Source organism: Tursiops truncatus, chromosome 10 (assembly GCF_011762595.2).
Source record: "Tursiops truncatus isolate mTurTru1 chromosome 10, mTurTru1.mat.Y, whole genome shotgun sequence".
NCBI classification, from domain to species: Eukaryota; Metazoa; Chordata; class Mammalia; order Artiodactyla; family Delphinidae; genus Tursiops; species Tursiops truncatus.
Genome location: NC_047043.1, coordinates 58,539,195 through 58,566,935, shown reverse-complemented (window position 1 = coordinate 58,566,935; position 27,741 = coordinate 58,539,195). Strand labels below are relative to the sequence as shown.

The window sequence follows — 27,741 nt, the reverse complement described above, 5'->3', positions numbered from 1 at the left end:
ACCTTTGTTATTTTCTGTCCTTCACTTTGCCTTGTAAGTAAATCGTCAGTTGTTCCTACTGTGGACGATAAAACAATTGTGTCCACAACTCTTGTCAGCTTTAGGTGTCAAGTGATCTTCGTGGTTATAAAAATCTAGTTTTGGAAGAGCAAATCCAGGAATAATCAACACATGCTTCCTTTACATAGAGAAAATAGGACTTCAGAGTACAGTTTCCAACTGCATTGTATTAAACACATTTAAACTTTTTTGGACACTGATAGAAAACACAGTTCACACTTAAATATCTTAGTCCACGTTGGTAATTTACATCTAATTTTTAATTTGTAGTGCAAGAGGAACTTGTTTGGGGCAAACTGTGTAATAAAGGAAGTTTTGTTATTAGGAATATCTAGAGACCATGAGCCCTTAAACTGGTCTCATTTGCAAATAGCTCCCTGTGTAATTCAGTGTTTTCCTGAATATTACACAAAAATGCCAAAATGCAGACATAAATTAGATGCTAAGATTTTTAAATATATATGTGAATGATTTTTACATTGATCAAAGCATTCACTTGTATTTATAATAAATCATTGCTATAAAATTGAACTTAGAAAAGTTTGATTAAAATGGTGCTTTTAATTTGTGTTGCAAACTTTAATTTGAGAAGTAATTTTACTTCTTAGTACAAAATCTGAAATCTACTGTTCTGATCCAGTCACCACACATAAAATACCTTATGAAGTTATTTTAGATGGCATTGTATTATATCAGAAAAGAAAACAGTAACAATTGACCCGTTAAATGAAAATTTGGTGTTTTTTTTTTAAATTTGGTGTTTTTAAAATCCCACTGGACCTCTATTGTCCAAAGAAGCCCTATGAATTTTTCAGTGAAAGAAATTAAAAAGGGAGAGGAGAGGACTTTTGGAACTCAAGGAGGAGTTGATTTTGAATAGCTTTTTTCCCCTCCCTGGCTTTCATTAGTAGAGTGCTTATGCTTTCTTTGTCATCTTCAGTAATTTTGCTTTTTTGACATCCTGTTTATCTGTAATTTATATTTCTCCTGAAAAGAGGTGCTTGTTAAAGAGAAGTTTTCACTTAGAAGTTTGGCAATGATAGAGCTGTGGTTGAAGTGTTTGGAGGAGACCATGAGGTCCGTGTTTCACTATATCACATGGTAAAAGACGACTTGGGGCTTTTTGTGGATGTAGTCCATGATGTTTGACAGGCCATCCTAGTGACTTACGAGTATTAAAGTCAAATGATTTTAAATCCTAATGACTTTGATTAATTCTTTTAGGGTCTCTGAAGTACACCATACTACGGTTTTGAAAGTCTTGCGTGGACAATGGCTACCCAAGGTTTGTATCATAGTCTTTAGTTACTGAATTGGGGCTCTGCTTCATTGCCATTAACCCAGTCTGGCTCAGATTCCCCTGCTTTCCTCTCTCCCTGCTTACTTGTCAGGCTACCTTTTGCTCCATTTTCTGCTCACTCCTCCTAATGGCTTGGTGAAATAGCAAACAAGCCACCAGCAGGAATCTAGGCTGGATGACTGCTTCTGGAGCCTGGCTGCAGTACCATTCTTCACTGATTCAGTGAGTAACTGTTAGGTGGTCTCCTAAGAGTACAGAGTTTTCATCACTGAGCTGATCCTGGCCATCATTCTCTTATCCTTTGCTGTCTTTCAGACTTGACTTTATTTCTAAAAAGATTTCAGTGAGTCATATCGTAGATTTTTATTTTCTAATTAAGGTAACATTTCCCTGGTAGTAATACTAGTGCTGTTTGATTTTTATAGCTGACTTGATGGAGCTGGACATGGCCATGGAGCCAGACAGAAAAGCAGCTGTTAGTCACTGGCAGCAACAATCTTACCTGGACTCTGGAATCCATTCTGGTGCCACTACCACAGCTCCTTCTCTGAGTGGTAAAGGCAATCCTGAGGAAGAGGATGTGGATACCACCCAAGTCCTGTATGAGTGGGAGCAGGGATTTTCTCAGTCCTTCACTCAAGAACAAGTAGCTGGTAAGAGTATTATTGCCTTACTGAAAGTCAGAATGCAGTTTTGAGAATTAAATAGTTATTCTAATAAAAGTTAGTGTGTAATAGCTTAAATAAAATGGTGTGGTAAAGAGAAGGGAGTGATTGCAATATCACCTTGACTGTTTAGGATAGCAAATACTTGGTGAATGCTGAGCTGTGGATAGTGAGTGTTGAATTTACCTTTTCCAGATATTGATGGACAGTATGCAATGACTCGAGCTCAGAGGGTACGAGCTGCTATGTTCCCTGAGACATTAGATGAGGGCATGCAGATCCCATCTACACAGTTTGATGCCGCTCATCCCACTAATGTCCAGCGTCTGGCTGAACCATCACAGATGCTGAAACATGCAGTTGTAAATTTGATTAACTATCAAGATGATGCAGAACTTGCCACACGTGCAATCCCTGAATTGACAAAACTGCTAAATGATGAAGACCAGGTAAGTAGTGACATGGCTAGCTTTTTAATCTGCTTTGAAGGAAACTCCCAAGGAAGTAGTCTTATAATATCTACCCAGTATCAGTATTTGAAAACTGGAAAATGACGTCTCTTAATTCCTGTACATTATAGGTGGTGGTTAATAAGGCTGCAGTTATGGTCCATCAGCTTTCTAAAAAGGAAGCTTCCAGACACGCCATCATGCGTTCTCCTCAGATGGTGTCTGCTATTGTACGCACCATGCAGAATACAAATGATGTGGAAACGGCTCGCTGTACTGCTGGGACCTTACACAATCTTTCCCATCATCGTGAGGGCTTGCTGGCCATCTTTAAGTCTGGGGGCATTCCTGCCCTGGTGAAGATGCTTGGGTAAGAAAACGTGGTCAGAATGCTCCAAGCTCAGAAGGAGAAGAGTGCAATCACAACATTTCTGATGAGACTTTTTTCTTCTTCCCAGTTCACCAGTGGATTCTGTATTGTTTTATGCCATTACAACTCTCCACAACCTTTTATTGCATCAGGAAGGAGCTAAAATGGCAGTGCGTTTAGCTGGCGGGCTGCAGAAAATGGTTGCCTTGCTCAACAAAACAAATGTTAAATTCTTGGCTATTACAACAGACTGCCTTCAGATTTTAGCTTATGGCAATCAAGAAAGCAAGGTAAAAGAATTGTACTGAATGTGGTTGTCATGGAGCATGGGAGACCCCCAATGTCATGTCCTTCTATGGATTTTAGCAAATTCATTGTATGCCTCACCCTTTGTATGTATCCTAGAAAAGTTGGACATCTCTATTTCTTTAAATATTTGAGTTGTCAGTATGTAATGCACTAATGCTAGGTGATAGGGATATAGCATGCAAGCTTCTCTTAAAGCTTTTATTCTTGGGTGGAAGAGAGACACTGAAATAATACCCTAATTACTATTTAATTCGTGTGTTAGGAGGAAGTAAAGGGGCTATGAGAGCATGTAAATGAACCAGACCCTCTTTTGAGGGTTCAAGCAGATTTCTTGGAGAAAGTGATAGTTGAGTTTAGCTCTTGAGGATAAGATGGGATTGATTAAAGGTGAATGAAGGTTAGGGAGAGGAAATGGCATCTTTGACAGTTCTGCTGAGGGAGGAGCAGGGCAAGGTTTGGAAATTCAAGAAATGCAAAGAGTAAGGAAGAGGAAGTGTGTGAGGTGAGACTGTTGAGATAGGGCAGATCCTGCAGGGCTTAGTGGAACATGTTAAAAGAATAATGGGAAACAGTTTTTAGCAGAGGCCTGAAGTGATGAGATGTGTTTTCAGATCGGGGTAGAGTCAGGAGGTGGGGGTGTGCGGGGGAGTAAAGGGCAAGAATGACTATTTTATGCTGTCTCTTTTTGAGGTGGTTATGATTAGGAATAGCAAAGAGCCAGATCATTAAGAGTTTTTAAGTGCCCATTCTGGTTCACATTTTCAGTCAACATTGGCTTTGATGTAACTTGTGTATCTGGGCATTACTGTTTCATACCAACATGGTGTTTGGTTGTTTTTGTTTTTCCTTTTACTATGATCGTGTGGGAAGAAGAAAACTGGGCCAGAGTTTATATATTTTTGGGAGGACTGGGGTGCATGAATTTGAGTGAAATGTTGTACAAGGAGGGGTTAAATAGGGCCCCAGTATGGGGGTCTAGCTAATGACGACCAGGAATATATTTAAGTCATTAAGCTGGCTGAAATTCTTGTATAATAAAATAGGTTGGTAATAGTAGCTTTTCTCAGGCATTTGATCAAGATTCCATGACTAACAATATATATGCATCTTTCTAGCTGATAATTTTGGCTAGTGGTGGACCTCAAGCTTTAGTGAATATAATGAGGACCTACACCTATGAGAAACTACTGTGGACCACAAGCAGAGTACTGAAGGTGCTCTCTGTCTGCTCTAGTAATAAGCCGGCTATTGTAGAAGCTGGTAAGTATACTCGTCAATTCTGGGTTCTCATGTTTGCAGCACGTGTAGTTCTAATTAGATTACCTTTCTTAGGAAAAGGGTGATAGAACTGACGTTAACAGGCTGAAAGTAGATGGTCCTATTCAGTTTGAAGCCAAAGTTGCATTCAGACAAAGTGTATGTTCAGCTAGACACCTTCTTTGGTGCTATGCAAGCCTAGTTTAGGCAGTGTTCATATTACCCATCAAAAATGATGGCTGGGGGCTTCCCTGGTGGTGCAGTGCTTGAGAGTCCGCCTGCCGATGCAGGGGACACGGGTTTGTGCCCCGGTCCGGGAAGATCCCACATGCTGCGGAGCGGCTGGTCCCGTGAGCCACAGCTGCTGAGCCTGCACGTCTGGAGCCTGTGCTCCGCAACGGGAGAGGTCACAACGGTGAGAGGCCCGCGTACCGCAAAAAAAAAAAAAAAAAAAAAAAGATGGCTAATACTTGGCTTGATAACAGCTATTCCAGAAATACCTGGAATGTGTGCAACAAATACAGATTTTTAGACTTATTTAATCAGAATCCCTGGAGTGTTGAGGTGACAAGAGAGTCAGTAGGCAGCTGGAAATGTATGGGACTGGAGGCCTAGGAATCTTGATTTTTAGAAGTTCCCTAGGTTATTCTGATGCTCATTTGTTTATTCTGAAAATATTCAGCCCCTGTGTTTCAAGCACTGTAATAAGCACATGGTATACAATGGATAACAAAATAGGTATGGTCCCTGTATTTATTCTTATAGGTGGTGAAGGTGACAAAAAGATGCAAAAAGATGGAGTGATCACATTGGAATGAATGTTACAAGAGAAATGAACAGCAAGCAAATAGTGATACAGAATTAATGGGGAGGGAAGGGGCTTCCTTGAGAGGGGGAGATGTTAAGTGAAATTGCAGAATGAGAAGGTGTAAGCTATATGAGAAGGATTAAGTGCCTTCCAGATGGTCCTGAAGGTAGGAAAGAAATTGTTGAGTTCTAGGTGCCGAAGAGAAAAGTCTGTGTAACTAGAACCTAGTGAGTAAATGGGATGAATAGCTCAGGATGAGGGTAATGAGCTAGAGCCAGGCAGGGCTATATTGTGCAGGAGTTTCTAGATCCCTGGAAGATGTTTATTCATGCTTTATTCCAGCTTTGGAAACACAGGTGTAGAATGCTTAGGTCAATTTGAAATACTAGGTGGGATCCAAATCCTAAAGGGCTCCTGAAGGTTATGCTAAAGCATTTGGTCTTTATCTTTCTTTTTTTTAAAAAATTAATTATTTTTGGCCGCGTTGGGTCTTCGTTGCTGTGTGTGGGCTTTCTCTAGTTGCGGCGAGCAGGGGCTACTCGTCCTTGCGGTGTGTGGGCTTCTCATTGCGGTGGCTTCTCTTGTTGCGGAGCACGGGCTTTGGGCGCGTGGGCTTCAGCAGTTGTGGTGCAAGGGCTCAGTAGTTGTAGCTCACGGGCTCTAGAGCACAGGCTCAGTAGTTGTGGCGCACAGGCTTAGTTGCTCTATGGCATGTGGGATCTTCCTGGACCAGGGCTTCAACCTGTGTCCCCTGCATTGGCAGGCAGATTCTTAACCACTGCACCACCAGGGAAGTCCCTGGTCTTTATCTTATAATGAGAAGCTATTGATGGCTGTTGAGCAGTGGCACAGCATCACAGTGAGGTGTTGGGAATATTAATACTAGCATCGTATGACAGTTCGAATGACCAAAGGCAAGCAGACCAGGCCACTGGGGTGTGTTACAGGCTTCTAGGAATAAAGTCATTAGATATTAAAAATACATAGCAAAGGATGAATGTTATTTGAGTTGACATATTCAAAGTGACTAAAGATCAGTAGGTAGCTGGCAATGTATGCAACTGGAATGCAAGGGAAGGCTGGGCTGGGATAGAGATTTGGGAGTTGCCCTCTTAGTGTATATGAGTAAGGGCTACAGGGAAGAGGCGGGGGTGCCTCTAAGCCATCTGCACCGGACTTTTACCCTGGGCATGCTGAATCAGAACGTGTGTGTTTTAAGTCTCGCAGGCTATTCTGAGAGGCATCTGGAACTAAGATCCACTCTCTTAACAGTGGAGGGAGGGAATGAGATCTGAGGGGAATCAAGTCTTTTTTTTCTAAATATAATTTTAATTTTTTTTAAAAAATTATTTATTTATTTGGCTGCGCCAGGTCTTAGTTGCGGCACGTGGGATCTTCGTTGTGGTGTCAGGGATCTTTTAGTTGGGGCATGCGGGGTCTTTAGTTGCGGCATGTGAACTCTTAGTTGTGGCATGTGGGATCTAGTTCCCTGACCAGGGATCGAACCTGGGCCCCCTGCATAGGGAGCATGGAGTCTTAGCCACTGGACCACCAGGGAAGTAGCATCAGCCTTGTGCTCTCTGTTAGCAGCTGGAGCTACTGTGAGGAATGAACGAGATAGGGATGATATTGTCTTACTGTAGGGGTGGTAGGCTAAATTATAGTTGTGATAAATGCTGTGAAGGGAAAAGTACAGGGTGCTGTGAGAATTACAGCAGGTAGACCTAACCTAATTGAGGAAATAAAGCAGACCTGAAAAGATAAACAAGGAGACAAGGGAAAGTACATCCCACTGCATTTAGAAGTGATGTCGGTAGCAGAGAGATGGTAAAGTTAAGCCAGTGTGTGGGGAGTTGAGCTTCCATTTAGACTCCTCTGCCAGTGTAAACGTCCTTCATTAGGGTCCTAAAATGATGGAAGGTTGTGAAACTTGGAAGCACATCTTTTGAGTCAGTGTCTTTTTTTTTTTTTTTTTTTTTTTTTTAAACATCTTTATTGGAGTATAATTGCTTTACAATGGTATGTTAGTTTCAGCTTCACAACAAAATGAATCAGTTATATATATACATATATTCCCATATCTCTTCCCGCTTGCGTCTCCCTCCCTCCCACCCTCCCTATCCCACCCCTCCAGGCGGTCACAAAGCACCGAGCTGATCTCCCTGTGCTATGCGGCTGCTTCCCACTAGCTATCTACCTTACGTTTGGTAGTGTATATATGTCCATGCCTCTTTATCGCTTTGTCACCGTTTACACTTCCCCCTCCCCATAGCCTCAAGTCCATTCTCTAGTAAGTCTGAGTCTTTATTCCTATTTCACCCCTAGGTTTTTCATGACATTTTTTTTTTTTTTTAAATTCCATATATATGTGTTAGCATACGGTATTTGTCTCTCTCTTTCTGACTTACTTCACTCTGTATGACAGACTCTAGGTCTATCCACCTCATTACAAATAGCTCAATTTCGTCTCTTTTTATGGCTGAGTAATATTCCATTGTGTATATGTGCCACATCTTCTTTATCCATTCATCCGATGATGGACACTTAGGTTGTTTCCATCTCTGGGCTATTGTAAATAGAGCTGCAATGAACATTTTGGTACATGACTCTTTTTGAATTATGGTTTTCTCAGGGTATATGCCCAGTAGTGGGATTGCTGGGTCATATGGTAGTTCTATTTGTAGCTTTTTAAGGAACCTCCATACTGTTCTCCACAGTGGCTGTATCAATTTATATTCCCACCAACAGTGTAAGAGGGTTCCCTTTTCTCCACACCCTCTCCAGCATTTATTGTTTCTAGATTTTTTGATGATGGCCATTCTGACTGGTGTGAGATGATATCTCATTGTAGTTTTGATTTGCATTTCTCTCATGAGCCAAAATATAGCAGAGGGAGGAACACTCCCAAACTCCTTCTACGAGGCCACCATCACCTTGATACCAAAACCAGACAAGGATGTCACAAAGAAAGAAAACTACAGGCCAATATCACTGATGAACATAGATGCAAAAATCCTCAACAAAATACTAGCAAATAGAATCCAACAGCACATTAAAAGGATCATACACCATGATCAAGTGGGGTTTATTCCAGGAATGCAAGGATTCTTCAATATACGCAAATCTATCAATGTGATAAACCATATTAACAAACTGAAGGAGAAAAACCATATGATCATCTCAATAGATGCAGAGAAAGCTTTCGACAAAATTCAACACCCATTTATGATAAAAACCCTGCAGAAAGTAGGCATAGAGGGAACTTTCCTCAACATAATAAAGGCCATATATGACAAGCCCACAGCAAACATCATCCTCAATGGTGAAAAACTGAAAGCATTTCCACTAAGATCAGGAACAAGACAAGGTTGCCCACTCTCACCACTCTTATTCAACATAGTTTTGGAAGTTTTAGCCACAGCAATCAGAGAAGAAAAGGAAATAAAAGGAATCCAAATCGGAAAAGAAGAAGTAAAGCTGTCACTGTTTGCAGATGACATGATCCTATACATAGAGAACCCTAAAGATGCTACCAGAAAACTACTAGAGCTAATCAATGAATTTGGTAAAGTGGCAGGATACAAAATTAATGCACAGAAATCTCTGGCATTCCTATATACTAATGATGAAAAATCTGAAAGTGAAATCAAGAAAACACTCCCATTTACCATTGCAACAAAAAGAATAAAATATCTAGGAATAAACCTACCTAAGGAGACAAAAGATCTGTATGCAGAAAATTATAAGACACTGATGAAAGAAATTAAAGATGATACAAATAGATGGAGAGATATACCATGTTCTTGGATTGGAAGAATCAACATTGTGAAAATGACTCTACTACCGAAAGCAATCTATAGATTCAATGCAATCCCTATCAAACTACCACTGGCATTTTTCACAGAACTAGAACAAAAAATTTTGCAATTTGTATGGAAACACAAAAGACCCCGAATAGCCAAAGCAATCTTGAGAACGAAAGAAGGAACTGGAGGAATCAGGCTCCCAGACTTCAGACTATACTACAAAGCTACAGTTATCAAAACGGTATGGTACTGGCACAAAAACAGAAAGATAGATCAATGGAACAGGATAGAAAGCCCAGAGATAAACCCACGCACATATGGTCACCTTATCTTTGACAAAGGAGGCAGAAATGTACCGTGGAGAAAGGACAGCCTATTCAATAAGTGGTGCTGGGAAAACTGGACAGCTACATGTAAAAGTATGAAGTTAGATCACTCCCTAACACCATACACAAAAATAAGCTCAAAATGGATTAAAGACCTAAATGTAAGGCCAGAAACTATCAAACTCTTAGAGGAAAACATAGGCAGAACACTCTATGACATAAATCACAGCAAGATTCTTTCTGACCCACCTCCTAGAGTAATGGAAATAAAAACAAGAGTAAACAAATGGGACCTAATGAAACTTAAAAGCTTTTGCGCAGCAAAGGAAACCATAAAGAAGACCAAAAGACAACCCTCAGAATGGGAGAAAATATTTGCAAATGAAGCAACTGACAAAGGATTGATCTCCAAAATTTATAAGCAGCTCATGCAGCTTAATAACAAAAAAACAAACAACCCAATCCAAAAATGGGCAGAAGACCTAAATAGACATTTCTCCAAAGAAGATATACAGAGTGCCAACAAACACATGAAAGAGTCAGTGTCTTTTATACAGTCCGAGACATTAAGCATTCTGGTGCCTTCTTTTTGGATTGTTCTCACCCCATGAGTTTACATAACTCCTTCAGGTCTTTGCTCAGATGTCACCCTCACACTTAGGTGACCTAATTACCCTACTTAAAAATGTAGCCCCCTCCTTTGTCTTGTGTTATGTTTTTTGTAGCACTTAACACCATTTGACACACTGTATAGTTTTAGTTTACTAGTTGTGTATTTGTTTATTGTCTGCCTCCAAGTAGACCATGAGCTCTGTGAAGGTAGGAATTTTAGACTGTTCTGCTCACTGGTATAGCTCCAACTCAAAACAGGGCCTGGTATTAAATATTTTTGAAATAATTGGATGAGGGAAATAAGTAATAGGAATATTACCTACAGGGGGACTGTGGAGAGAATGAAGGCTTTTTCCACACAGGGGAGGAACAATAGATATTTGACAGAAATTGTCACTAGGTGAGATGAACTGGAAGAGAAAGGGAAACTGAGCAGCATTGTAGAAAATGAAAGGAAATAAAGGACTTCGATGGAGGGGATAAGCTTCGGCAATAAAGAGGGACACCTTCTAAGACTAGAGAAGACACTTTGTACTGATACGACTTGTGAGCTAATAGCCATCGCCTTAGATATTTTTAAATCTTTTTAGGTGGAATGCAAGCTTTAGGACTTCACCTGACAGATCCAAGTCAACGTCTTGTTCAGAATTGTCTTTGGACTCTGAGGAATCTTTCAGATGCTGCAACTAAACAGGTAAATTCTGAGTAAACTGGTGCCTTAATGAAAAGAGTCAAGCTGAATATGTCCTGAGCGTCTGTTTTCATCTCCATAGGAAGGGATGGAAGGTCTTCTTGGGACCCTTGTTCAGCTTCTGGGCTCAGATGATATAAATGTGGTCACCTGCGCAGCTGGAATTCTTTCTAATCTCACTTGCAATAATTACAAGAACAAGATGATGGTGTGCCAAGTGGGTGGTATAGAGGCTCTTGTGCGTACTGTCCTTCGTGCTGGTGACAGGGAGGATATCACTGAGCCTGCCATCTGTGCTCTTCGTCATCTGACCAGCCGACACCAGGAAGCTGAGATGGCCCAGAATGCTGTTCGCCTTCACTATGGACTGCCAGTTGTGGTTAAACTCCTACATCCACCATCCCATTGGCCTCTGATCAAGGTAAATTGTCAGTGAAAGTAGAAGGTTGCAGAATTGAAAATGAACTGCCTCTGACTATTAGATGGCTGTCTAGGCACCGGGCATTGGTAAGTAGGAGTTGTATGCTTTAGTAAATAGGAAATATGTCTGGGATGGAGGTGAGGGTTTGAAGTGTTTCTGTAGTCAGTTTTACTTTCAAGTGATTGTGATAGATGTAGTGTGTTAGGAATTTTAGGGTAAGAAAATGGTTTTGTTGAGTTGTTTGCCAGTTCTTTACTCTTCCTTCTTTTCTGCAGGCTACCGTTGGATTGATTCGAAATCTTGCCCTTTGTCCCGCAAATCACGCACCTTTGCGTGAGCAGGGTGCCATTCCACGACTAGTTCAGTTGCTGGTTCGTGCACATCAGGATACCCAGCGCCGTACATCTATGGGTGGAACACAGCAGCAGTTTGTGGTAGGTGAATCTTAATAGTGACATCTGGCTATTTAAAAGGAATGCAAAAATCCATAAGATTCTGAACTACTGAGGTCATTGGCTCCCTCCATCCTCCTGCCTGCCTGAAGGGCTGCTTGCTATTGACTAAAAAAACTGACGTGTCTCTGTGGCTGCATAGAAGATAAGAAGGAGTAATGTGGCCCCTAGTGGTATGTCCTTTGACATGTCCTTAACATCGTTGCCTCCTCAATCGTACAGTGGGGGTGTGGAGTGTGATTTACTGCTTTGGGGTCTCATTTAATCCATACAAAAGGTTCACATCCTTAGGAAGTAGCAGAGCCATAATTTGAATCCAAGTCTGTCTGATTTCAGAGTCTCTTATCCCCCACTGCAGTTCTACCTATAAATGTTTAACGTACCTTTTACTAGCTCTTCCAAGAGTGGTTTAAAACTATTTCCCTCGACTTAACGAATGCCAACAAATTACAAGACTAAGTAGTAGCATTTCTGGGATCTTTACCTATAATCTTAGCCTGAAACTTTGATGTCAAGTTTGCAGTCTTAAAACTAGCTTCATTACAAGTATCTAAAGACACTTCTGATTCCTCAGAATGTGTTTTAAGACTCAGACCTTCAAAGATTCTCTCGTATTTAATCAGGTTACTTTAGAGAACAAGACTTTACAAGAACAGATCTTGAGACTCTGATTGCTAGTTGTGATATGGATGCACTCATTAGGAGGCTTTGCCTTTCTCTATTCATTACTTTTGGTGTTGGCCTGTCTCCATGAGGTGGCTTAATAGAATGCAAAGGGTACCTTTTAAAATCTCTCTAGGAAGAAAGGAGCTTTTGTGTCCTTATAAAAATGAAGTTGAATATAAAAGCTGCCGCAAGTAGCAGAATTATGACCTTTTAAAAAACTCAGATAGAGGGAAAGGAGATTGTAGTTATATTTTGCAAAAGCTAACTTCCTTCTCCCGTATAGGCTATCAGTTGAATAGTCTTGGAGGGGGTGAGTGGACTTTCTACTGGCAGCTCAGTAGAATTTTAGCAGTTGGTGATAAAACTTTGCTAAGTTTTCACCAAATACACATAGATGTACAAAGATAGAGGGAGCATCTGAAGGAAAACACTGACATAGTCTGCACGTTACTTTCCCATCTTTGTGTATCTTTTCTTTATATATCCCTTTACCCAGAGTGATTGGTGCCCTGACTGTAAGAAAGTTATCTTTGGGATTCAGAGGTATATTGAAGCTGTGCTTTGCTGTGCACAGTACCGTGATGGGGGGGGGGGGGCTGCTTGGAATTAGTGCTGACAAGAGGCCACTTTCAGAAAGTGACATTCAACTGAATGGAGTCCACCTTCATTCCTGAACTAATTAATTGCAAATTCGGGGGAACTTTGGGTTTATAATGTGAATAATCTAGTAATTGCTACTCAGAACAGAAAGCCTTTCAAGTATATAAACTTTAGAGAGGACAATGCCCTATTTATTAACCATATTTCTTTTGGTAGGAGGGGGTCCGCATGGAAGAAATAGTTGAAGGTTGTACTGGAGCCCTTCACATCCTAGCTCGGGATGTTCACAACCGAATTGTTATCAGAGGCCTAAATACCATTCCATTGTTTGTGCAGGTATGTTGCTTTTAAGTGAGGTGTTCTAGATTCTGTGTGTCAGTAGAATTTCAGGATTTTAAAGATAAGCAAAATATCAGGAAATTAGAGACCAAAATAGGGGCACCAGCATTTAATTTTTCATCTACTATCACCATTTCTAAAATGGCAGTACTGCCCATGCTTCCTGTTCAAAGTATAAAAAATAGAATCTCAGTGTGTCATGTCCTTTTAGTTGAATACATTTATGAAAAATTCCCTTCGTTTTTCTTGGGCAGTAGAAGGAGAAACACTGGGACTAGAACCTCAAGAAAGGAAGGAGACTTTCTACTCCACCTTTAGGGTTGCTCAGTTTTGAAGGGACGAAAGCTGGTCTGGGCTGCTAGAGCACAGGCCTCCAGCCACCTCTGGGTCTTCCACGTTTTAGCTTGAATAAAACTCTGAAGAAAAGGTTCATAGCTAAAAATGCTCTAGAAAACCATTGCTCCTGAGCATCACTCAAGAACATAAATTTAGAGTTTATGATTTAATACAAGCAGTACAAATACCGCTTACACTCTGAATTGGGAATGTTTACAGTGCAGTGGGTGCTTGTCATGTTTTAACTTTAGGCTTAATTAGGTTTTGGGTGTATGTTTTCTCCTTAGCTGCTTTATTCTCCCATTGAAAATATCCAAAGAGTAGCTGCAGGGGTCCTCTGTGAACTCGCTCAGGACAAGGAGGCTGCAGAAGCTATTGAAGCTGAGGGAGCCACAGCTCCTCTGACAGAATTACTTCATTCTAGGAATGAAGGCGTGGGTAAGTAGGAAAGGAACCAGAGCCTTTAGCTTGTGTACAGTGACCCCCAGCTTCTCCTCAAGGACCTTTATTCCATCCTTCTCCCAGCAACATATGCAGCTGCTGTTTTGTTCCGAATGTCTGAGGACAAGCCACAGGATTATAAGAAACGGCTTTCGGTTGAGCTGACCAGTTCTCTCTTCAGAACGGAGCCAATGGCTTGGAATGAGGTAGGCAGCGTGAGCACGTTTATTTGGCTGTTTGCTAGAGCAGGTATAAGGCGGTTTGTGGTTTCCTCTCAAACCACTCAGTACACGTTCATTTGCACTGACTGTGTCCTTGGCTTGAATATTCATTCTTTACACCCTTTTAGCAACTGCTGTGAGGAAAAACTACAGCTTTAAAAACAGCCTATTCAGAACAAACAAGTTAGAATTTCCAAGGGAGACAGATAAAAAGTTAGCAGATTAAAGAACATTTTTCAAAAGGTTGTTAGGAAAGAGGCAGTCTATTAACCACTGTTAGTTGGAGGTCGGTTTATCAGTACTTCTTAAAAAATGCTCAATTTTTCACCTACTTTTCTACTTGAATTTCTATTAATTTGTTCAGTATTTGTCCTCAGTACAGTTGTTCATTGAAACAGTAGAACCACCCTGAAAGTTTTTTCAATTATGGTACATAGTCATAAAGTGAATTATATTTGTTGAATGAAAGGAGAAAGATCCTGTATATTGTTAGGTGGAAAAAAAATAAAGCAAACTGCCCAACAGTGAGTAGTATGTTAGTTGGCTGTTTAATAGGCAATCTTAATATGTTCCATCTTGAGCTCTGAACTTCCTCACCCACTCCCTTTCTCCAGACCTCTCCTCTCACAGTTAATGGCAACTTTGTTCTTCTAGCTGCGCAGGCTCTAAAAGTCTTTTCATATAACATATCCTGTCAGCAGCTCCTTTTGGGGGTAGACACTTTGCCTGTTTTGTTTCCTGTTCTATTTCTAGCACCAGGAACAGTGCCTGGCACGTAGTAAGTACTTAATAATGTATACTTGTGGAAAGAATAAATTAGTATTTTTAATACTGTGTGCAATGGGAAAACATGTTTCTCTAGGTATCTCTAGGTATCTTTGAAGGGTAGAGTTTGAAGTATTTCTGTATTGTATACATCTGTATTTCAAAATAATTCTGCATTTTCTAAGTATTTCTATAATGTTTGAGTTCTTTATTCTTTTCATAATCTGAAAATAAGTATGTTTTCAAAATATTGGACAGTATGCTTTGAGTTGAGAATTTTCATTTTGCTTCTTTGCTTTATACCTGTTTATCTAGACTGCTGATCTTGGACTTGATATCGGTGCCCAGGGAGAACCCCTTGGATATCGCCAGGATGGTATGTGTCTCACATTTCTTGATTATCTCCAAATCAAGCTAAAGGTCCAAAGCTTTATCAAAAGAGCTGGTTTGCTCATCTGGGAAACCAGTGTTGGCAGGAAAGTAGTGGTAGCAATTAAAGGCAGTTCTTAAATTCTAGAGTCAGCAACAGTATCTTTATTGGAGCACAGGGAATTCTGAGCCACACACTGAGCAAGCAGTAGGATCACACCAATAAATATGTGTCACTACTGCTAGGCCTCCGCAGTGCAGTGCAGGATGTTACAAGTCGCCTGGCTTTTTATTCAGTTTTTTTTGTTCAGAGAACCCATAATACCTGTGTCTACAACCCACCCAGGAAGTGAGAGTATGGAAACTTCTGTCCCCAAGCTCAGCTCTGGGACGGGTATTTACATAGTTAGCCTTGCAGAAAACTCTAAAAATACAATTCAAACCTGGGTAGTGGCGAGTGGAGCATAATTAGGGGTAGACCACTAACAGCTGTAACTATTCATCTTAAATTTATAATCTTACCTGGTTTTTCCTAGTTAACCACTAAAGCTTATAAGCTTCTTACCTTTCACAGGTACATGTAAATGTTAACCCTTAATACAAAACATATAAAGGTTTCATTGGAAACTGGCACGTTTTCTTTTGTGGGTGTCGCCTGGACTTTCTAACAAATAGATTAGTTGCCAGACCTCCTTGTTATTGCCTTCACCTCCTGCCATGACTCCTTGATGCCTAGGTGTCACACACAGTAGATTGCTTGCTGCTGCTCCCCCCTCAGGAACCTGTCCCTGCCTGGGTAAATGCCAGAGGCTCAGGACTAGAACCTGCTGGTCTGCCTCTGGTGGAAACAGGCTTTGTGTGGCCTGGCACTGGCACTTAGCTGAAGAAAGCCAGACGCTGAAGAGGTTAGAAAGCAGCGCTTTCTGACAAGCTTGCTGCCCTTGGATGTCCCTAACCTTAGTGTTCACTTCTGTGTCTTCTCTCTCTCTCTCTCTCCCTTACCCATTTCGTTGCTACCCCTGACTCTCCTAGATCCCAGCTATCGTTCTTTTCACTCTGGTGGATACGGCCAGGATGCCTTGGGTATGGACCCCATGATGGAGCATGAGATGGGCGGCCACCACCCTGGTGCTGACTATCCAGTTGATGGGCTGCCAGATCTGGGGCATGCCCAGGACCTCATGGATGGGCTGCCTCCAGGTGACAGCAATCAGCTGGCCTGGTTTGATACTGACCTGTAATCATCCTTTAGGTAAGAAGTTAAAAAAGCCAGTTTGGGTAAAATACTTTTACTCTGCCTACAGAACTTCAGAAAGACTTGGTTGGTAGGGTGGGAGTGGTTTAGGCCTATTTGTAAATCTGCCACAAAAAAAGATACATTGAAAGGAGATGTCTTGGAACATGTGAATGTTCTCAGATTTCTGGTTTGTTAACGTGGTCATGTGTGGAAGTTATTAACTTTAATGTTTTTTGCCACAGCTTTTGCAACTTAATACTCAAATGAGTAACATTTGCTGTTCTAAACATTAATAGCAGCCTTTCTCTCTTTATACAGCGGTATTGTCTGAACTTGCATTGTGATTGGCCTGTAGAGTTGCTGAGAGGGCTCGAGGGGTGGGCTGGTATCTCAGAAAGTGCCTGACACACTAACCAAGCTGAGTTTCCTATGGGAACAATTGAAGTAAACTTTTTGTTCTGGTCCTTTTTGGTCGAGGAGTAACAATACAAATGGATTTTGGGAGTGACTCAAGAAGTGAAGAATGCACAAGAATGGATCACAAGATGGAATTTATCAAACTCTAGCCTTGCTTGTTAAAATTTTTTTTAAAATATCTGTAATGGTACTGACTTTGCTTGCTTTGAAGTAGCTTTTTTTTTTCTTTTTTTCTTTTTTTTTGCAGTAACTGTTAGTTTTTTAAGTCTCTCATAGTGTTAAGTTATAGTGAATACTGCTACAGCAATTTCTAATTTTTAAAAATTGAGTAATGGTGTAGAACACTAATTAATTCATAATCACTCTAATTGTAATCTGAATAAAGTGTAACATTGTGTAGCCTTTTTGTATAAAATAGACAAATAGAAATGGTCCAATTAGTTTCCTTTTTAATATGCTTAAAATAAGCAGGTGGATCTATTTCATGTTTTTGATCAAAAACTTTATTTGGGATATGTATGGGTAGGGTAAATCAGTAAGAGGTGTTATTTGGAACCTTGTTTTGGACAGTTTACCAGTTGCCTTTTATCCCAAAGTTGTTGTAACCTGCGGTGATACAATGCTTCAAGAGAAAATGCGGTTATAAAAATGGTTCAGAATTAAACTTTTAATTCATTCGATTGTGTCACCTTTTTTTCCTTGTCACTTAGTGGTTTGCGAGGGTAATAAATTATTTCACTATGTGTCTTCCTCAGGATGAAGTTGAATAAACTTAAGTAATGATGGAAAGAGCCTTACTGCTAGTAGACGGAATTGTTTGTTTGCCAAGCCTCTTTAGCACTTACCCCTGGGTTAAATTGCACCAAAAGTGTTTCAGCCTTGAACGTTGATTCTGAGCTTGTGTAAGAAGAGGGGGGAGTCCATCGTCTCCAACTGAAGGACTCTGGGCTTAGAGCCTATGGCCAAGACTCCTTCATCCTGGCTGCAGCCATGTGTATAATCCTGCCCACGTGACTAAAGGCATCTAGTTCTTTGGCTTTCAGTTTTGTCCTGTGTTGCCCAATAGGCATCCCCCACCCCAGACTCCATCACATGGTTTCATTCCTTTAAGGTAATAATGAAGAATTACTCACCTGGATTTGGACTTCAAGCACCTTCACAGAAGTGTGACTCATTTGGAGCGGGGAATTCCTTCAACTCCACTTTGAACTGATAGTTAAGATGGTTTACCTGCCGATGTTTATCTGAACATATCAGAGAGAACTAGAATGGGCCTTCTTCCATGCTCTCTGCCAGGTGAGCCTGTCATCCTGGTGGTAGGTCTGACAAGCTTAGTTCATCCCTGAGGGCAGAGTCAGTAGAGCTGTTTGTTAGAACTTGTGTTTTGGGCTTTAAAAAGCATGGAAGTGTTTTGTGCTTAGGGAGGGCTGTTTGTGATTTACTGTGTATTTAAAAACATGTATTCAGTACCTTTTTGTTGGAATGAGGACCCTTTGAGAAAGCTTTATAAATTCTTCCCTGTGGTCTAAGATGTAATTGGGATTGGAGAGGAAACATTTGTGTACCTGGTGAGGGGGCAGTTGTGCCTCCAGTGCATGACACAGAGAGCCAAGGCAGCATTGCATAACTATTAGGTAGGCTAGAGCTATTGGTTAGAGTGAAGATCTCTAGTGAGTTCAGCTTTTAACATAAAGAACCACAGCAGGGTGGTTTTTTTTTTTTAAAACCAGAAAACATTCCAGAGCTTTGCCTAAAATCATTATAGTTTTGAAGTTCCATGTAAAAAGTTTACATGAAGGTTAATCTGATTCAGCAAAGGTAGTTCTGCAATGCACTTAGAAGGACAAAGAGCCAAGAACGGCAGAGACACTTGTGAAGAATAAGATGACAGGAGGACTTGTTCTGTCAGCTGTCAAGGCCTAACTATAAAGCTAGAGGTGGTTAAATTTACACTGTTATTGGCATGTGTGTAGAAGTATACACTAAGGGAACAGAATAAGATGAAGACAATAGGCACTTTAAGGGTAGCACTGGAAGTCAGTGTGAAAAAGAGGGACTTTTTAGTAAAAGTGTAGAACAGTTAGGTAGCCATTTGGATAAAACTGAAATTAATGCAAGAAAAAATCCATGATCAACAAAATATCAGAAGCCCTCACTGGAAGCCCATGTGTCCAATAATTTGCAAGAGAATGGCCGCAATGCAGTAAAAGACCACAGCTTCAACACAATAGTATGGGTATATCTCAAATATGATACTGAACAAAAGCAAGTCACAAATGCATGCCGTAGGCCTGCACTGGTGCAAAGAGAAAGGCAAACTGCTTTAAGGAGATCATCCAGAGATAGTAAAACTAAAGAAATTAGTGCCCCCTAAGAGGCAAGAAAATTTAGATTACCACAAAAAAACAGAATAGTGGTTACCTGGGGATGGAGGTGCGTAGGACATCTGATCCCATTGCAGTGACCACCAATGAGCTGAAAAATGAAGCTTTTCCATGTTGGATGAGGTGTTCTAGACATGAGGCTTTGATCTGGTTATTGGAATCCTTGACAGTGAAAGATCTTGAGATAAATATGTCTTGATTAGTGTAATAAAAACCGAAGATCCGAATCGTGCCGTATGGTTTGTAAACCAGCAGAGAGCTGAGTTGCTCCACTGCAGTTGTTTTGTTCTACTAGGTGAGAATCTAACTGCTTGCCTTGCTTGAGTGAACACCCATCAAATGCAATTAGAAAATAATGGGGGCGGGAGGCTGAAAGGTAGTGCTTCCTTTTTCTTATTCATCAACGTCCTGTGTGGTGTCCACTCCACCTCCCCACCTCATGCGTAATCTACAGGGGGGTGACTGGCCTCCTCTGCCACCTCAGCATCAAGCCTCTGAGAGGCCAGAGGCCAGGTGTGAAAGGCCAGCCTTCTTCCAGGCCACATCAAGACTCCACACCGCCCTGGTCCTTATTCTGGGCCAAGGCTGGTGCTTGTTGCCCCTTCCCTCCCTTGGCCTCCTGGAAGCTTGAGGCTGTTGGGGCCAAAGCCTCCTGAAACTCAGTGAGTCTTGTCCCCACCCCACTCCAGACAGGTCTCCCCAGGGGCCAAGCCTCTTTGGGCTTTTGTAGCTTCTTGCCGCCCCCTTCCCTACCAGTTCCCTCCTGAGGCTCCTACCTCAGCCCCTGCATAAGTCCATTTATCAGAGAGATTTATTTCTACATATTTTTCTGTTGTTGGAGGAGGGAGAATAAAGGGCATTTTGCTTCAAGTGGAGGCAGGAGAGACCCAGGTCCTCTCACTATCGCTCACTATGGACAAAAGCCTTAGCCACCAGAGCCTCCGCTTCTGAGCTGTCCCACAGGGCTAAGAGCTGCCTTGCATTCACAAAATTGACCTCAGAACCTCATGAGGTAATAGGGGAAATCTCATGATAATATGGGAAACAGGAAGAGCTAGACAAGCCCAAAGAACCGTCAGTCAGTAAATTCTGTTGCTGCGTCCTACAGAGCCACTTGCTTAGCTGCCAGATGACTGTCAGTTCCTCTCAGGATACCCTCCAGGCCAGAGTCACCCCAGATAGATCGTCACAGAGGGACAGCTCACTGGGCACCTACTCTCAGGCTGTAAGTTGAGGCAAGGTCTCAAAGCTTTGGGCCTGTTGTTAGGGAAAGAAGGCAGCCTAGTGCAGCCACTCGCCGGTCCGCTCTGCTCCGCTCCATGCAAGGCATGCTCCTGCTGCCTCCTTTGCCCCCTCACCCTGCAACTTCAGTGATGCCATTCATCCCTGGGGGGCTCAGCCGACGGACTACATGTAGCCAATTAGCAAACAGCTAAAGCTTGGAGGTGGTGGGAAGAGGAGGGCCGGTAGTTACCTGGGTCTGGGCCTCTGGTCACTGTGAGAATCCTGAGAGCTCTGATGGGTGGCTGGGGCCCAGGTCTTCTCAGAACTGGAGCCGGGGAAGCCACAAAAGGGTATGGGCCTCTCGTGTGGGGCAGGGAAGGGCACTGCTCTCCGCCTCCCTCTTGTCTACTCAGCCAGACTGCTCATGTCCCTGCCTCAGCTCATTAGGACTGGGGGTGCTGCTTTCATAAGGCACCTTTGTGAGAAGGACAAAAAGGAGGACATAGCCTCATGCCAGGTGCAGAACTTGGCGTGGGCTGGCTTTAGCGCCTGTCCCCCTGCGCTGAACACCCTTGGTGGGGTACTAGCCCTGCCTGGGAACATCTCCTCCTTGCCCCTTGCCTATTCAAATACGCCCTTCCTCAAAGAGGCGAGGCTGTGGGACTCAGGGCCAGGCACGGTCCACTTAACGTGGTTCTGGAATTTTAAAACTTTCCTCCTGTTTCACCTTAAGCAGCAAAGACTCCTCCCTGCTCAACTCAAAAGGGTAGAGAAAGACGAATTCGATGGCTCTGAAATACCTTCTGGGGGACTCTAGGTCCCGAACTCCAGGGTGCTTCCCCTAAGAGCTGAATGAAAGAGGAGAGAACAGATTTTCTGGGAAAACAGGGAGAACTGTGCCTGTTCCCTGGACCAAAGAGGCAAAGCAACAGGAGCTGAGGGCCAGGCCTCCAGCTGCTCCCCATCAGCTTCCCCCACCCCAGGAACAAATCCAGCCAGGCCAGGGCCACCTGGGTGCACAGCCTGGTGATGGGCACATTGCCCAGCAGGACTTCCTGTGGGCAGTTAGGAGGCTATGAGAGCAGAGGACACTGCCTGCTCCTGGGTGGGGTTCCCCCTTACAGCCCTGCTACTCAGCTCGACTCTGGACATCCCACTGGCAGACACACAGGCTGCGGAGTCCTAGTCCCGAGTTCAACCCAGCAGTGGGGCCTTGGGCAAGTGGACTGGCTCCTCTGAGCCTCAGTTTTCTCACCTGTGAAATGGAGATAAGAAGGTCTGCTTGGCAGGTGGTGAGGTTTAAATAAAGTAAGTGACATCCACGCCTTTGACGGAGGGGGGCACGGAGCTGCTGTGTTTGTTACAAAGCCAAATGGAAGCTGGCACATTACCCAGATCACCGCGGCAAAGTGGGCCTGTTGGCGACAGTGTGCCCAGCTTCCCGTGATGCAGTAGGTGTGGGGCCGCCTTTGTGCCCCTGTGCCTCCCGCTTCTGCGTCCCCCGCCCATTCCCCCCACATAGGGGCTGTTGCCTGGGACAGAAGCCCATCTGGGCTCAGGCAGTGTGTGTCAAGGGGCAGATCCCCTCTCTAAGCAGCCCAGAGCACTGCAGCCACTGATCTAGTCGAGCCCTTTCATTCTGCAGGTGGGGAAACAGAGGACCCAGAGAGGAGGCCAAGGAATGTTCTCAACTTGCTCACCTGGTTCAAGCTGCCCACGGTCCACCCCTCCCTCCCTCAGTACAACAGTCCCAGCCCCTTTCCGCAGTGTCCACCCAGTATTTTCACAGGCTTGACTCTTACACAGGGGGCACTAAGGGCATATGTGTGAGGAAGAAGCCGGAATGGCTTCGAGGATAAGGGGGGGTCACTGGTAGAAGTTGGGGGTATGATTCTACCTTGATGCCATCATCCCATCTAGATGAGCAGATCTTCAAGGAAGCCAGCATTCCTTGAGCGTTTTGCATTCCTTTAGGCAAAGTTTTAACCACCTGTTCCTGTTAGTGCAGTCTTGCCCAGTTCTCCCCAAGATTCTTGGAATCACTTCATCCCTGAAATGAAGAAAAGCCAAGCAGGTAAAAGTAGGAGGAAGAGAAGAGACTATAACTTCCAAAGGCTTGCTCTGGAGCTGTAGCTGGGAGAGCATTCCTGCCTAGCCTGTTAAATCTTCTCCAGAGAAGCAAGATGCTTATAGACGCTGGCAGGCCTAGACTAGCACAGGCAGTGCAGGCTTTAGCAGAGGCCTACCTGGCCCACACAGGGAAAGAGCATTCTGAGAACAGCTAGCAAACCTGGGGTTCCCAGATGCATCACACATGCACTGAGGAGGTCCATTCTGAGTGGGTTTTCTAGGGTCTGGAGTTAGATCATCTCAGCCAGAGGTTCTGGGTTCAGCTGACTTTATTAGATCCAAATAGAGCTGTAGGTGCCATGTGGTGAACGTGTGTAGCTGAGGGTGGGTGCCGCAGAGTGGGCTCGCGCTAAATGCCTTCTTGCCTAGTGTCCAGCAGCTTGGAGGATCTCCAGGGCCAAGGAAGCCACTGCACTGTTGGCCGACGAACTGTGAGAAAAACCAAAGTAGAGACATTTAGGCATCCCCAGGGTAAAATGCTCTGTCTTCCAAAGGGGCTGGCCTCTTTTGCACCCGAGTACCTGATGGACCAGCTGCTTCCCAGAGCTGCCCCTAGCATCATCTTGAGAAGCAGAAACAGCGTTTGCAGGCTCCAGGGCCATGAGGTGAGGACCCCGAAGCCCACAGTCCCACAGGGGCTCAGCACTGGCCCTGCCACCCACCCCTCAGCGTCTCAGCCCACTTTGGCCAGGTGCACCGATGCTGAGCTGTGAGGGCAAGTCAGGCGGACAGCAGCCAGAGCCTGCTGGCCCGAGGCCCACAGTGAGCCTGCCCGGCGCCTGCCTGCAGCTGACTTGTGCCATCCAGCAAAGATCCCAGCTGCTGACACTCCCTGCTCCATGCTGCCCCTTCCTGGCCAATCAGCCAGAAGCTTTGGGTTTCTTATTCTCATAGGTGTGGATGTGCAATTAAGAGCTTCAAATGGAAACTTCGTTATTGGAGCAACTTGTTTGAGACACATTTAAACCTGTGCCTTAACAACTGTCACCAAAGAAAAGAATGGCGCACAGCAGTGTGCCTTGAAGTATAAAATTAGCTGATAGCACACCCTTCGCTACACAGAAATACAGCTGTTGCCAAATGCCAGGGGGCTGCATAAAAGAGGTGGGTCGCAGGGGGACAGGACTGTGGTCGGAGATGGTGCCATGCATTCCTGCTCTGTGCATCAAAGGCCCCTTTGAGGGCTGAGGGAATGCACTTGAACTTGGCCTGCTCCCGGCTGAGACCAGGCTACCCGGGTGGAGCCGTGCTGCCCGCTCCACCTGCCAGAGCAGCCCTTGGGGGCCAGTGACCGGCAAGGAGGACACACCCACCTGGCAGGGCCCCATCAGAACTGAGAATGCTGCCATCCAGTCACTCTTTGTCAACATGAGAAACCCTTTTTCTGGTGGGGCCATCCGAACAAAGCCCGAACAGGACAATTTCAGAGCAGCAGCCTGTCGGCCAGTATGAGATCTGCCTGGTGTAGACGTGTTAGTTGCTGGAGTGACACGTGTGGGTATGGAAGAGGCCATCAGCCTCAGGGAGGCACGTTTTCACATGCTTGGTCCAAATTTGGGTCCAGCGCTCCCAAACTGGTACAGCATGAAGATGTGCCGGCCTCGGACCCAGCTGGGGGGCGGGGGAGTCCCACACAGGCAGGCCGTGGAGAGGAAGGGCTCTCAGCAGCTCCCCACTCAAGTCCATGCCTCCTGGTGGCTCTCCCACCCTCTGCCAGCACACATCTGCTCTGCTCACAGGGGCCTCATCTCAGCTGTCTGCACAAGCCCAGGGTCCCCAGGTATGGTCATCACCTGCTCCTCACAAAAACCAGTCTAGCGGAAGGCCTGTGGCCCAGCCCGGGGAGCCAGTGTCCGTGCCTCACACACCACAGGGGCCACCGGGCTGAGCAGGGGCCCCTCCCATCAAAGTCAGCTCGTCCTTCCCCTCAGCTCACAGTAACCACGGGTAAGAACTGACATCTTTGGCTTAAGCTACAGAGTAAAGGGGGTGGGGTAGGCCAGGAGGCGCTGTCCCCTCCCCACCCAATCCAGGATTAATACAACAAGGCTGCCTGGAGCTGAGCCTTCGCAGACTCACCTTCCCAGCAGTACCTCAGCCGCATATGCTCCTCCAACTAATACAAAACCCCAAACACCAGGAAGCAGATTCCATAGAACCTTGTGGCCCTGAAAACAAACTACCAGGAATGCCGTGCACCACCCCGCGTCCCGCACACCCAGCGAAGGCCAGGTACCCCTTAGCAGGGGGGGCCTCCTCCCCAGGGCAGGGAGAGCAGCTGCAGCTCAGGGGCCACCACGCCCTCCGGCCGCCTCCCTCAGCTCTGGGGACAAGGCACTCACCCGAGTCATTTAATCAAGCCCCTGAACCGCCCCCAGAGCCCACCTGCCAGGCCCTGGCACTGTCACATGCAGTGAGCCATTACACAGCACACCGGCTGCCTAAAGAGTGGATACCTGGGGGCAGTTCTCTCTTTATTCCCATGCCATTTTTCTCTGGTCACGTGGCACTAACATTTTAAATGACTCGTCAGCCCTACCTGCCCCCCCCTACCCCGGAACCGCCTCTCCAGGGAGTGCAGGGGTGTGTGCGGCAACGGCAAGAACCCTCCCAGCGCCCTCACTACACCAGTATCGGCGTCACCGGGGGGCTGGCAGAGAGGCCGGTTCCTCCCTCCACAGGGTGCAGCGTGTTCCGGGTGACACGGCCGTCCTGCTCTCGGCACCTCACTTCCAGGATGCTCTAGACGTACTGACTGTGAAGCTGAGGACTGAGAGGCTGACCTAACCTCAGCTTCTCCGTGTCAAACTGTTCTAGGCGTTCAAGTTTTCCCTCTGACGGCAGCCGGGGCTGTAGAGTGGGCCTCCAGACCCTCTGCAAGGTGGTGGTAATGGGGCCTCTGGCCAGGCTGCTGCGGGGGGCACGTGTGCACACACAGGTACTGCTTTTCTCATGAGGTTCATCAGGTCTCCCACCTGGTCATAATCCGCTCCCGTCGCCATCTGTACATGGGAATACGGCCTCCCCGCACTGCAGGGCCGGGATGCTCTTCTTTTCTCCCTCCCGTTACCTCTCCCTGCCTCCACAGTGGGGACTCCTGGGGGGTGGGGGGGCAGAGTGGCCCATCCCACACTGGGAGGGAGGGATCTCAGTGGGCAGTGTCAGGCGGGAAGGTGACGGTCCCTGGTGTGTAGGGGAAACTGGGGGGCGGGGGAAGAAAGAAAGCGGAGAAAAGGAATGCCAGGCTATTTCTGAGCCCAGGTACGCTCTGTGCTGCTCCTCCCACAGCCCTCCTGGGCCTACGTACCCCCCAGCCGCAGCCAGCCACTCCAGAGCCCGCAGGAGGCTGCCCGAATTCTTGAGGCTCTCCAGGTGCTTCTCATTGGAGGTGATCTGCAAGGGAGGGAGAGGAAAGCGGTCGGCTGGCCCATCCCCGACCCATGATCCGTTGGACGGGCACCCTGAGTCTCAGGCCACCAGTGCTATTGGGCAGTGAGCGCTGAGCCCCAGTGCGCTGCTGACCACGGAGGCAACCCTTGGGGTGAGCAGGAAGGAGTCCTGCTGCAGCTGGAGATGCGCCAGGGGAGGATGGGGTGCCTCCCGTCGGTCCCTCAGGAGGGTCTGTGTTCTGGAAGCCTGAACATTTCAGTTAAAGCAGATCATGGGTGAACAAACTTTCCAGTTGTCGGTTCCGGGACCCAGTGGGCCCATGCGTCCCAAGGCCGACCCAACCTCTTTCATATGGACAGAAGGATGATGCTGGGCTCCCGTGATCTCAGGAGCCTGGGAAAAGAAAGAGGCACTAGGAATCAAACTGGTCACACCCTCACCCGCGTACCCTGGGAAGTGTGCCTCTGCCAATGGCCACCGTCCCGGGAGACACAGAGGAGGGACACTTGGGCACCGGAGGCAGAATCATAAACTCTCAGGGCTGGAAGGGACTCGGATAGGTGCTGACCCAGCCCAGGCTCCTGGAGACCTCCTAATTCAGCCCTTCGGTAAAACGAGTCCATGCCCTACGAGGCAGAGAAGACTTCAGGAATGAACCTTGATTCTGCAATTCGACTGTTTCTCTTAATTCACCTTTCATGTCCTATTTTTATCTTTGATATTTAATAAATATTTTCTAATAAACACTTGTATGGAACTTCACATTTCAGAAGGCTCTGCAGTTTCCTGTACATTTTCTCACTTATCCCTTTCAGTAGCCTCACCTTGCAAGGTAAGCATGTAGTGTGTTTTATAGATGAGGTGACTGAAGCTTAGTGAGATCAAGGGACCACTACGGCAGTACACAGGGAGCTTGACCCTAACCCCACATGAGGCTGGAACCAGGCTGGCCTCGGCTGTCCCCACCATTTTCTGTCTTTCCACTTGATCATAGCAACCAGGGCTGGATTATCATCTCTCTAGTTCTCAGGGAGAGGCTGAACATTTCTTAATCAATCACTCATGGTGATAGGAAGGTCACAGGGGTAGTTAGACCTTAATGTGGCCTCTGAATTGCACGTGAATGAATGTGCACCTCCACTGAGACCCTATCCCGCTTCCTGAGCGTGCCAGACCCCGGCTGCCAGCTCGACTGCATCAGGTGTCATTTCTGCAAAGATTTGCATCTTAAAAGAGCTGTGTGTAAATTTGTTCTGAAATTACACCCCACTTGATGAGTTCAGAAGGCTGCTGTAGTTCAATTCTGTCTGAAGCAAGCACAAACTTACCCTGAAAGGGTCTTCAGCGAGGATTCCCATCTAATTTTTCTCAAAACCCTGCCTCATACAGCTCAGTTGAGCTACATCCAGACTCACTGCCCTGACCAGCCCTACCGTGGGATCGTGGGTAAGAGGCTGTGCTCCAAGTTGCAAAGAGATAACAAGACTACATTCACTCACGAGGCTAGTTGGAAGGTGCAAACAGAAGAAAACTATGTGATCAAAGGGAGAGACGAGAATAGCACCGTGTGCAGCTGACATAAATGCAAGCATAAAAAACGCCAAGAGAATTCATTGAAAACTATGTGATTTGGCCACTTACCTGAACTCTTACTAGCAACGTCAACTGTTGTTCTATCAATATGAGTTAATTAGAA

At 45.1% G+C, this 27,741-nt stretch overlaps 2 protein-coding genes and 1 non-coding gene across 12 annotated transcripts in view; 1 reads left to right on the top strand and 2 right to left on the bottom strand.

Annotated features, from left to right (window-relative positions):
* Positions 1-19,528, top strand: part of CTNNB1 (catenin beta 1) — a 46,674-nt gene extending 27,146 nt beyond the window's left edge. The window contains exons 2-16 of one of the 3 annotated variants that reach the window (XM_073811053.1): positions 1,285-1,345; positions 1,786-2,013; positions 2,221-2,474; positions 2,606-2,844; positions 2,933-3,134; positions 4,269-4,413; positions 10,553-10,656; positions 10,736-11,074; positions 11,350-11,508; positions 13,009-13,128; positions 13,755-13,905; positions 13,993-14,114; positions 15,210-15,270; positions 16,296-16,515; positions 17,673-19,528. In XM_073811053.1, the coding sequence (XP_073667154.1) occupies positions 1,333-1,345; positions 1,786-2,013; positions 2,221-2,474; positions 2,606-2,844; positions 2,933-3,134; positions 4,269-4,413; positions 10,553-10,656; positions 10,736-11,074; positions 11,350-11,508; positions 13,009-13,128; positions 13,755-13,905; positions 13,993-14,114; positions 15,210-15,270; positions 16,296-16,504 (2,346 nt within the window). In that variant the 5' untranslated portion in view covers positions 1,285-1,332 and the 3' untranslated portion in view covers positions 16,505-16,515; positions 17,673-19,528. Of the gene's footprint in view, positions 1-1,284; positions 1,346-1,785; positions 2,014-2,220; positions 2,475-2,605; positions 2,845-2,932; positions 3,135-4,268; positions 4,414-10,552; positions 10,657-10,735; positions 11,075-11,349; positions 11,509-13,008; positions 13,129-13,754; positions 13,906-13,992; positions 14,115-15,209; positions 15,271-16,295; positions 16,516-16,818; positions 17,596-17,672 lie in introns of those variants that run through there. The other 2 variants (XM_019946807.3, XM_019946806.3) reach the window with 2 other exon arrangements.
* On the bottom strand, positions 6,704-6,776 carry TRNAR-CCU (transfer RNA arginine (anticodon CCU)). The gene has a single exon. It is a non-coding gene; the product is annotated as a tRNA-Arg (tRNA).
* Positions 16,979-27,741, bottom strand: part of ULK4 (unc-51 like kinase 4) — a 522,462-nt gene continuing 511,699 nt past the window's right edge. For 6 of the 8 annotated variants that reach the window (XM_033864673.2, XM_033864674.2, XM_033864678.2 and 3 more), the window contains one exon: positions 16,979-23,084. In XM_033864673.2, coding sequence (XP_033720564.1) covers positions 22,896-23,084 — 189 coding nt within the window. In that variant the 3' untranslated portion in view covers positions 16,979-22,895. Of the gene's footprint in view, positions 23,085-25,962; positions 26,049-27,741 lie in introns of all 8 variants that reach the window. The other 2 variants (XM_033864675.2, XM_033864677.2) reach the window with 1 other exon arrangement.